Source organism: Megachile rotundata, chromosome 1, assembly GCF_050947335.1.
Source record: "Megachile rotundata isolate GNS110a chromosome 1, iyMegRotu1, whole genome shotgun sequence".
Lineage (NCBI taxonomy): Eukaryota > Metazoa > Arthropoda > Insecta > Hymenoptera > Megachilidae > Megachile > Megachile rotundata.
In genome coordinates this window covers 19,643,163-19,654,285 of record NC_134983.1, presented here as the reverse complement: position 1 = coordinate 19,654,285, position 11,123 = coordinate 19,643,163, and the positions used below count along the sequence as shown (strand labels likewise).

General features: G+C 37.8%; 1 protein-coding gene across 4 annotated transcripts; it reads left to right on the top strand.

Moving 5' to 3' along the window:
* Positions 1-135: 135 nt before the first annotated feature.
* Positions 136-8,886, top strand: LOC100880493 (sodium-coupled monocarboxylate transporter 1). Of its 4 annotated transcripts, none has more exons than XM_003704066.3 (15): positions 136-1,121; positions 3,615-3,817; positions 4,332-4,491; positions 4,547-4,612; positions 5,038-5,089; positions 5,161-5,228; positions 6,423-6,574; positions 6,648-6,788; positions 7,051-7,275; positions 7,431-7,614; positions 7,679-7,765; positions 7,831-8,000; positions 8,081-8,239; positions 8,305-8,407; positions 8,520-8,886. In XM_003704066.3, exons 2-15 carry the CDS (start codon positions 3,630-3,632, stop codon positions 8,553-8,555), a joined length of 1,791 nt encoding a protein of 596 aa, XP_003704114.2. In that variant the 5' UTR covers positions 136-1,121; positions 3,615-3,629; the 3' UTR covers positions 8,556-8,886. The 4 variants fall into 4 exon arrangements, with proteins under 4 accessions (XP_003704114.2, XP_012142524.2, XP_076387032.1 ...); XM_012287134.2 differs by lacking the exon at positions 136-1,121 and adding an exon at positions 1,589-1,765; XM_076530917.1 differs by lacking the exon at positions 136-1,121 and adding an exon at positions 2,133-2,214.
* The last annotated feature ends 2,237 nt before the right edge of the window (positions 8,887-11,123 follow it).

The window sequence follows — 11,123 nt, the reverse complement described above, 5'->3', positions numbered from 1 at the left end:
CATTCCCTTACTATACAAAAATATATATCATAAAAATACGTTAATCAATCAAGTGTGAATATGCATGGATCGTGTTTTTTCGTACAAAACAGAATCACCATACATGCATTATTCAGAACTTTGTTTATTTTAATGACCTTGATAAAATGTCCGAACAACCGTGTTTACACGTGTTATATTGCCAACAAATTTTATGTGCAGGTTATTATACTAATGACGCTACCGATTACGCGTATGTGACTATAAAATTATTCAGGATTGGCATTGAATTATTCAGGACTTTATAACACACGTCAAGATCATTGAAATCGGTTAAACGTATTACTCTACATAAACACCATGCGTATTTAATCTGATAAGGAAATACTGGTCGGTTACGAATAAGGCGTTTATAAGGTTATTGTTTTTAATCGGGATTAAAGTAGTTTATACGTGCCAATTGGTTGCTTACCTAACATCACTTCGTTAACGGTTAAAAGAACACCAAAGCGTGCACAGTGTTCGTGACGATTGTTTAAACATAAAAATATTCCTTCGACGGAAACGGCGGGTCCTTCGAACGAGTATAATTTTGAATTTTCTTTGTTGTTGGATTTGTGTTGGATGAATTAGACCCAGATCGAGTAAACCGGTTGCTTCTGTCTCGACTCTCGACAGTTAGTCGTTGGTCACGACCGACACTCGATCGTGACGTTCTCTTCCTTCGGCTATATTTATTCGCCCGTGTTCTTTCGTTCTTTTTAAAAATATTCCGATCGTGCAAAAAATTTAGATTCACCGATTGGAACGTGCGTTTCGATGTATTTCGCACGCATTCTTCGACGTATTTTCACAATCGCTAGTCGCGGTGTCATCTTTCGCGTCGAAGGAACACGTTCGATTGCTTGATCGATGTTTTTTATTTCGTGATGCGAACTCGTGCACCGACATCTTCAATATTTTGTTCTCGCGATGCGAACTGTGCGCGCATAAAGGACCAACGACAATTTTAATGAACTGTTTTTATTAAACTGTTATATGTGATCATAAATGCTAGTTTGAAAAGTTAAAAAATAAATTGGCTTGTATTTTGTAAATCTCGCCGCAAAGCTGTTTGTGTTGTGCATCGCATCTTGTTTAATGTAATTATTTCAATTATATTCTTATGTTTAAATATTACTGGTGTACATTTTGATTTCTCTCGCTTAAAATATTAAGTGCATATCTATATGTTGCCTCAAATATTTTTTATTGTCACACGGAATTTTTATGTTCGCCAATTTATGGTGATTATTAAAATCGTACTCGGTTTTAAATTATACTTAGCGATATTATTTTGTACCTATTAATACATCGAAATAATTTGTTTCTAATATCGATAATTCGAGGAGAAAATGGTCAATACATAAACAAATACACGCACACATAAAAACACCATAGCATGAAAGAAAGTAGCACATTTTCTGGAGAACAAGGCGTGAAGTAAAATCGATTGGACTAGAGCAGTAAATTGCATTGAGAAAAGAATTTATAGATGCTAGTTGGGAGGGAGAAAATAAGAGTCGTCGTAGAAGCAGTAATAAAAGGAAAGAAATCTACTTAATAATAGAACGAAGATACCTGTTTAAAGTTTGCTGAGATCCTTATCGACCGTTGTTCAGAGTCTAGTTGATCGCGTCGGAATCAAAATCGATTATCCCAGCAATCGAAGAAGTGTGACGGTGATTTTCACCTGGTGAACGTGCACGAAGAACAGAGATTTAGATGAACAGCGGTATGAGAAACGGTCAGTACATCGTTTCTAAATATAGAGCAGTGATGTGCAAATGGCGGGCACTCATGGGTAGTTATTTCGAAAATAAAAATTTTTCAAATCGTAATGGAAAAATTTCTGAACTTTCAAATTTGAAATATTAAGAATAAAAAGTATTCATTTATTTATCAGTAATAGAGGAATCTTTACGAAACCGAACAGTTCTATTTATCAGCAATCGATGTTTCGTTCGACAACTGTTACTTCCGGTCGGTAATTCAATTACCTTTAAAGTAAATAAGTTTGACAGCTATTGAATCTGCATTGTATGCAAGAAACAATAGCTAAGAATAATATATTATAGCAAATTTCTTTTTAATTCGGTATTTTGTTTTCAAAAACAGTTAAAGTGGCGAAGAGAGAAATCGTGTTACTGTCGTAGAACAAAGAAACATTAAAAAGCAATTAGAGTCGTTTTCGAGGTAAAAAAGCCACAAAAAACTTACGGCGCTGACGTATCGTGTTTATGTGAACTTCTCGTGTGGGTAATCGTTTTCCGCATTCTTAAAACAGCCTTTCATTAAATCCTTTTGATTCTTTCACTTCATTTTGCTTCAAAGAAATAGTTTACTGACCCGTGACCGTTCGTATTACCCGGTGTATAATCAGGACTCTGCTTTCTCATCGATTTCTGCACGCTAGCGTCCTCTACGTCACGGATGCTCTCTCAAGGGAAACCGCGCCAAATTCAAACGTCTAGTATGGGACTACGAAAATTAATTCAAATAAATACATAATTAAATATTCAAAATTCAGACTATTTTCAGAACTTTTTGAACACGTTATAAGATTATTAGAATACTTTGAATATTTTAGATGGACACATTCGAAATTAAAATTACAAAGGTTAATATTAAAAATTTGAAATCTTAGTGATGTAATGGAAAAATATATTAGCAGTTTGGAGATTGTTTAACTGGTATCTCACAATTTACTGAAATACACGAGAAACTATTAAAAAGGAACAGTGTACGAGGCGTTATACTCAGAAATGCAACGCTTATCAAGCTAACGAGCTTTATTGAAACACAGCTGCGGCTCCCGCTAAGGTCGTGTGTCAAGTACCAATTACGAACATGTATGTAATCAGTCTAGTACCAATACACGCGGTGAAAAATACTTGCTGCATCGCGAATTCGCTACAAATTATTCAAATTTAATCATTCCGTGTAGGTTTTTATTCCTGTTAACATTGCTCACTCCGCTATGATTCATATTCTCTGATTTGTAAATTTTTGCTGGATTTAAATTTCGAAATTGCCAAAAAATTAAGTTTTTAACTAATCAGACTAAATCCTAAGGTCTTAAATTTTCAAATTCTTAGATTTTGACAAGAAATTGACAGATAGAAAAATTTTTAAGTTTTCAAATGTTCTATAAGAAAAAAAATAAATGCAGTTACCAGAACTGTTTTCACCTTATTATTGTTAAAATGATTTTTAAAAAAAGTACAACACATCTTTATCTATTAATAAAATGCAAGTAGCGTAAGATTAGAAAGTTTGAAAGTATAATAATCTGTTTGGAACTGGAGAAAAATATGCGATATTAATTCGGTGTTCCAGCAAAGTAAATTTGAGGATTTTTCCATGTGCAGGGGATAGACCGGGCTCATTTAATATCAGAAAACGAATTCTTCCGTAGCCTCGCGCCAGGGTTGAATAGCAACGGTGAAAAGTAAATCCTCGTTGAAGATCCATTATGCGTATCATCGCGAGAGCCATTAAGCTTTCATCCGTGTTACTTGACTTCCATTACTCCTCTATTATCGGTGTTATCAAGCAAATCTGGCTTTATAAATCAGGTTTTCGCTCGCTTCCAGCTTGCCGGGGCTAGAATGTTGGAAACAGCGGAGAGAGGATACTTTCATTGGGCAGATTGGCTGGTGTTCGCGCTGATGCTCGCCGTATCTGCCGCCGCAGGATTATGGCATTACAGGAGAGCGCAGAAGTCGAGCACGGAAGATTATCTTCTAGGAGGAAAGAGTATGGGCCTCTTTCCAGTCTCCGCCTCCCTCGTTGCGAGGTATTTTTAATTGTTCACGAATTAAAACGCGTTCCATGTTACAATGGTTCTTATTCAATGTCTTCAATGTTCACTCGGAGGAGTATTGCTTTATACTGAAGGATACTCTATTGTTTTTACATTTCTAAAGTTGTCGGATTTCTAAATATACAAATTGTAAAATTTCCCTCCTCAAACCCCTTATTTCTAGTTCTTCAAATGTCTAAATTTTTGAGTCTCAAAGTTTCCAAATTCTTAGGCCCTCAAGTCGCTAGATCCACAAATCCTCAACGTCCACATCTCTAGCTCCCCAAGTCTCTAGATACCCAACTCTGTAATTACTTATATCACTCCCAATTCTCTTCAAGTACCAATCCTAAAAATTCTTAGGTCTCAGCCAGAAAACTCTCAAAACCTCAGTGAAGAAAAATCTCAAGGTTAACAAAAGAGTATCCCCTGTTAAACCCTATATGACTAATAATAGTAAGAAATCAAAAGCACGTAAAGTGTAATTGCATTATAAATTTCTTTTCAGTTTTATATCCGGAGTAACGATCCTCGGCACACCAGCCGAAATCTACAACTTCGGAACCCAGTACTGGATCACGATCATCTCCATATTCTTTTCCGGATTGGTAGTAGCCACCGTGTACGCTCCAGTTTTCGTTTCCCTAGGATTGAATTCCGTTTACGAGGTAAGTAGTCACGATATAGCATAAATTCGAGTTACACATGATAATTTTGTTTCAGTACTTGGAAATAAGATTCAATCGTGGCGTAAGAACTCTCATATCGTTGATCTTCGTTATTGACGTGGTAAGCAGAAAATAGCGTCGACGAACTTCGAGCATGTCTTAAGGTTTATCTAGATTTCCAGCAACGTAAAGCTTGCCACGTGATACGCGTTCTAAACTTTGGAAAAAGCGATTAATCATCGACCGTAATTCAAAGAAAAATTACTTGCAACGTAGCCGTGTCACGCTACCTCACGTTACCTAATCTGCTCGACTTATCGCCGCTTCGACAACGAGAAAAAAGGAGCGAAAAAGGGAGAAAAAAAAGCTGTTGAACGTTTCTTAATCGTCTTTGCTTTACTGATTTTTCATACAGATTTCGAATAATTAATGACCGGAGTGTAATTATTTTCACGAACATTCAATTTGAACGTTCTCTTTGAGAGTAGTCGCGTGCAATGATCGATTCGATGTTTCATTAATAATGTCGTAATGAACCAATTTTAGGTGCTTTACCAATCGATCGTGGTCTACGTTCCGGCGTTAGCGTTAAATCAAGGTATACATGGCCATATTATTCATAGCGGAACATTAACCGGGCACTACTAAAATCTCTGTGATTAATTACAGTGAGTGGCATCGATGTGCATTTGATCGGGATCATTGTATGCTGCGTGTGCGTATTTTACACCGTTTTGGTAAGTTTATGCCTCGAACGTCCTATTCGATATGCGTGAAATCGATCAATCGCTTACGATAAACATCTTTGATAGCCTATTCCAATATACTGTGCAGAAGAAGTCATGCGAAATTCTATTTTAATATTTAATCCTGAATTTTATATATTTACTGCGTTAAGCTTATTTTAATAATCAGATGTTATTTATTTGAGATGTGAAAATTCATCTCAATAATAGAAAAATTATTTAAAATTAATTGTAATATAATTGTAAATGTAATTGATATTACATATTGTTTTAAATCATGTAGAAGTTTTCTTATCATGACTTAAATAATTTTTGTATTACACTGCTGTCAATCTACCAAGATTTGTAACTCTTCTGAATTCTTAACACACTGTCAATCTCACATCCCTTAAGAAAATGGCCGACCTTAATGTTCAAGAGTAATCACCTATTCAAACAATAAAATTGTCTCGAATGATTTATACACAAGCGACAATGTCCTCTTCTATTGTATGGGGATTTTCTATAGAAAACGATGTTCATCGGTGTAGCGTAATTATTCGCGTAGATGGTGACGAGGCAGATTCGTCGAGGCCGAAGAAGTCAACAAGAGGTACGAAGCGGTGAAATATAAGCAAAGCGTAGAGAGAGGGTTAAGTTGGTTGGCTCGCGGCAGTTAGGTATACGTCGGCTAATTTTCCAAGGACGGTCGTTCAGCGAATTCTCGAAGGGGATAGCTGAAGTTCCTCGAGCCAGGAGCACGCTGGTAGCTAGTAGGAAACAATTTTCGGTGGACAATGCCGCGAAGAATCTCTCACGCGGGCCTGGCTACTGGAAATGTTTATGGACGGAAACTGAAAGCTCGACAATGGCCCGCCGGAAACAATGGCGTGAAGCACGTCGAGTGCTTGTTGCCGTAGTAGCGGATCACAAAGCCAGCGTCGAAGTGATTAATACCCGCGCGCGCCTGTAATTATCCAAGCAATTTGTTGTAGCCCGCGAATTAATGAAAATTTATCGCGGTCCAATGACTCTTTGGAAATTTGTTTATTATCGTAACTCGTGCCGACCTAACGATCCTGACAGAGTTTCCTTTTCAAGGATGCTGAAAGCTTCGTACCCTGACTTGTTTCTTCTTGTTAAACTTTAAAACCTGGATGTTAAGCAATAGTTACAATTAAAGTAACAAAAGACTACTAATTTTAGGGTGGCATCAGAGCAGTGGTGTGGACAGACGCTCTTCAGGTTGGAGTAATGGTTGCGGGCGTGTTAACAGTTAGCGTGTTAGGCACCTATCAGATAGGTGCTACAGAAATATGGAAAAGAGCTCAAGATGTTAACAGAATTGAATTCTTAAAGTAAGAATCTTAACATGTACTATTAACGAGAAGTAATCTTGGTATTTGATCATTGAAATTATTTGTCACATAGCTTCGATCCATCTCCATACACGAGACACACGGTGTGGACAGTGTTGATTGGATCGTGGCTATACAGCACTGCTTATATCGCCGTGAATCAAACCATGGTGCAACGATACAGGGCACTGAAAGATCTCAAAACGTCCAAAGTGTAAGTGAGTACAACTTCTTATCGTCAGGTTTGTCGTTGGGCAAACTAAGTTTTATCTTTCACAAATTTGATATCAATTACTGCATGAATAATTTAGAATAAAATATGGTCTCATGTGAAATCGACAAGAGTATGATATGGTAAATTGACTTTCGTTTAAAGAAATTTATTTACTTAATTATATCTGCACGGTATTTAATTAGATTGGACAGACGGTTAATTAGGAACATTTCATTGCATCAATAGTTCAATATAATTTCAGGTCGCTGGCGATATTTACTATCAGTATTATGTTGTTCATTTCCCTGTGCTGCTGGTGTGGCCTGGTTCTCATAGCATGGTGGTCTCCGCCGAAATGTGACCCCAGAGCTTCTGGTCTGATCACTGCAGACGATCAATTGTTACCCGCTTATGTCATGGAAATAGCGGGCCAGTTGCATGGGGTGCCAGGGCTCTTTGTTGCAGGAATTTTTGGAGCAGCCCTCAGGTAAACACTTCACTCTTTTTCTTCAGCGATTTAAGCTTCATTTGTTTAAATTCGATAATTTTTATATCGTATCAAGTCTACCTGTAGGAACACACCCTTTGTGACAATTGAATCAGTGTCAAATTTATAACTAAATAACTTTGTTCATATTTCAGCACCCTGTCAGTGGGATTCAATTCAACATCCGTAGTGGTTCTCGAAGATTTCGTCAAAGGTTTGTTCGGCATGCAACTGTCCAATCGATGTTCCACCATTTTTGTCAAGTCACTGGTTGTCCTGCTCGGTCTGATAGCTATGGGCTTGATGATCTTGGTCGAGAAATTAGGAGGAGTTTTAGTCGTAAGTTTTATCAATCTTATTATTCAAACTATTCAACATATTCTTATCCCTTTCTACGTTACAGATAACTGGAAGTCTAGCTGCAATTGCTGCAGGTACCTCTTTCGGAGTGTTTACGTTAGGTATACTTGTCCCGTGGACAAACTCAAAGGTAACGAAAGAGAACATGCAAGTGGTTCAACTCATTTACTGATTCTAGATTCTGTTTTTGATTAGGGTGCGTTTATGGGGGCTATTGTAGGCTTCGTAATTGCCGGATGGGCGAGCTTAGGTGCAAATTGGTCGATCGGAGCTGGGCTTCTGGTCGCTAAGAAACTTCCGGTGCCCATCTCTCACTGTCCAGGAAACATATCCGAAAGTTTCCAGAAACAGTTTGAGCATCCTAAGTAAGTAAACTTTTACGGTGACCTAATCTTAAAAGATTAGAAGGTCCATATAAGCACCGAATATTTAAATTTTCTTTCAGCGAAGACGACGTGTTTCCTCTTTATCGATTATCTTACCACTGGTTCACCGGTTTGGGCACGTTAATTGTAATGGTTGTGGGTAGCTTCATCAGCTGGTGGACTGGACCCACAGATCCTGCTTCGATAGATAAAAGACTTCTTTCTCCTTTAATTCACTCGTAAGTCCACTTAAATTCTTTATACATCAACAGTCACAAAGAATACTGACACACGTGTATTTCAGATTATTACCGAAACCGAAAGATCTAACCGGTGTCACAGAAACTGCAACACCCGCTTTACAGACAACAGCAAACTTGTTATTGTCTGATTTAAAAGAAAAACGAGTGAGTATTTTATTATAAAAATACAAAATTAATTTTAACGATGTAGATACATATCAAGTGCAAGTATAATTGCATATATCTCATATTGCTAATTTTATCGATTTTGTTTCAGAGACGTGAAAAATTCCCAAATGGTCTAACAACGTAGGCAGCCTATGTACAAACCACTGTTTAGGGTAAAATGCTGTTTCGACGGTTCAAATTTTATTCTCAAGATTGTACATATCCAGTGATACTCATAGACAATTGTTTACTTTTCTATTCTCCTGTAATATTTGAGGGTAGATATACCATGACAGACAACGATTCATGTCCTATATCACTCAGTTGTGGACCGACTGACAGTGATTCCAGGTAGTTCAATTTATAAACAAAGATTGTGACATTTTTAATGCACTAGTGTATTAGAACAGTTCAGTATTTTATTATGCAATTTGTAGATCAAATAGAGAGCAATAAATATTTTTTATTAAATTTTATCAAGTATAACTGTTACTTGCAACTTTTGTAAGACTATGAGGGTTGAAAGATTCCAGAAATCGTGAATTTTTAAACTGGAAAACTTGAGATCTTAAGCACAGTATCCACTAATTCCTCACTGCCGTAAAAAATGCAATTTAGCACAAAAACGGAGCATCAACGTCCACGACTCACCGTCCTGTTGTGTTCAGCGTAATTAATGTAGGTGGTTAACGAGCATATAAGACGAAACAAGGTTAGGCTGAATGCATCAAGTGGCACGAGAGAATAGGTAGATGACGACAAGGATGGTTTCTGGCGTTTCTATCAGCCGGCTGGTCCGGTTGGTCCTCACACCGAGTTCTCTAACTGAGTTTGTTCGGTTTTCAAGCTTTGGTGATTCTCGACGGTGTCCGTCGTGCGGAAGGTGAACGAGTCGACAGAGAAAGATAGAAGAACGAAGAGAGAAAGGAACGGTGGATGCGGAACGACAGAGAACGAGACAGAGTACACCGAACAGTCAAGGCCCCAGGATATTAGCTGGCTTGTTAAGGGAAAGCCAACGCCGTCAAACGTCCTTATTAAGGCCACGCAAATAGCTAGTACGCTTCTCCTCGCTTACCTCTTCACTTGGCTTCCTGGAAATTCAATTTTCGCCTGGCCGAAATGCGGTCGGTCAAAAGCAGTCTTGTCGCCGATATTGTTCGCCTTACCGATCCTACAATCCCATATTCGTCACACTCTTTCCGCCCTAGACTAAAAGACCCAATTAGGAACATCTTGACGAGCCACATTTTTGTGACAAATTTTTGCAACTGATCAGAAGCACACATCATTGCTTGTATTTATTATCTAACGTCTTTTGTTGATGGACAAATATTTTGTAACATTGCTTCTACCTTTGTTTGTACATTTATTAGTTTCAAAATTGAACTTAAAGATTGTTGTTGATAGTGAAATGTGTTCGATGAGGAAGCTAACGCAAAATCAGTGAAGACCGTAGTCTATGAGACTCAGAGAACTAATAACAATTTTTAAACAATATTTTTCTTGTAGCTTTCATGAAATTTTAAATTCCAAACTCATATAGCAACCTTGAAATTCTCAGATAACTTTATGTTCTTAGTTAATATTTATAACAAATATTGCGGAAGAAATTACAATGTATACTCGCATTGTAAAAAAATGGCCGCACAAATTCTTTAGTAAATTAATTCTAAACCGTTGCACCGTGTATCGTTCGCAGATAATCCTCGACTCGAATGTGCAGCCTCAGAAAATTCTGTTTACACTTAAAAAAAAATCGAAGTTTTTGAAAAGCAGGTTGAGCTGCGTTTTGACGAGTGCGCTCCGGAAATTTTCATGGCATCGGATTCGCTGTCCTTAAAAGCGGATTTCTTTTCACGGGTTGAAATCTCTCCCTACGTTCTGGAGCTTAACGACTAAGACCGACGCATTTTTTTTATCCGCGGTTCGATTGTATCGCGTTCAATGGAAGCGCAACCGCGAATTGCGCGCGGTGCATGCGAAGGTTTCATTAAGAGGAGCGTGCGACACGTAGCGTACGAAAGAAAATTGCGAGTTGCGGCCCGCGTGCGCCGCTTTATTAAGCGCGCTTCATGCGCGATTTGCATTCGTCTGGGTCGCTGATAGATTTGAAATTCCCACGTAGAACGTGCGTCGGTTATATAGGGTCGAGAATTCGAATCGGGACGAATACCGGTGACGCTCCTATCTAACCACGCGTGATCGTGTCAATGAATAGAGGGATAAGGGAACGGGGGTAGAAAATGGATGAAGAAACAGAGGATGCGGATTTAAGATTATGTTGATCAACTTCAATGTATTCTCATAATTATACATAGGACTCAATGTATATAAGGGACTTTTTAATTAGAGTGCATTTTACCTGAGACCCTGAAGCAATCATAGACTAAAAGACTTAGCATAACGTTGACGATGTCACGAGAAAATGTTTTTCTTTGATACAGTGGGGTCGATCGTTTCAAGGTGATACAAACACAACGTCGATTTTTGAGAATTGCCTGCTGAACCTGTTGAACACGTTGCCTAGTCTGGTAACTGGTTGCACACAGTTTGTGGATTTACTCTATGTATCAGATTTAATCAGTGTAGCTGTTGAGCTTCACTAGTTTTCATCATGTAAAAGTATGCATTTTCATCATGTAAAATGTTGCATTTTCTACAATATAACAATATGATAGAAACTAAAAAAAAAAATAATAATAAAACATTG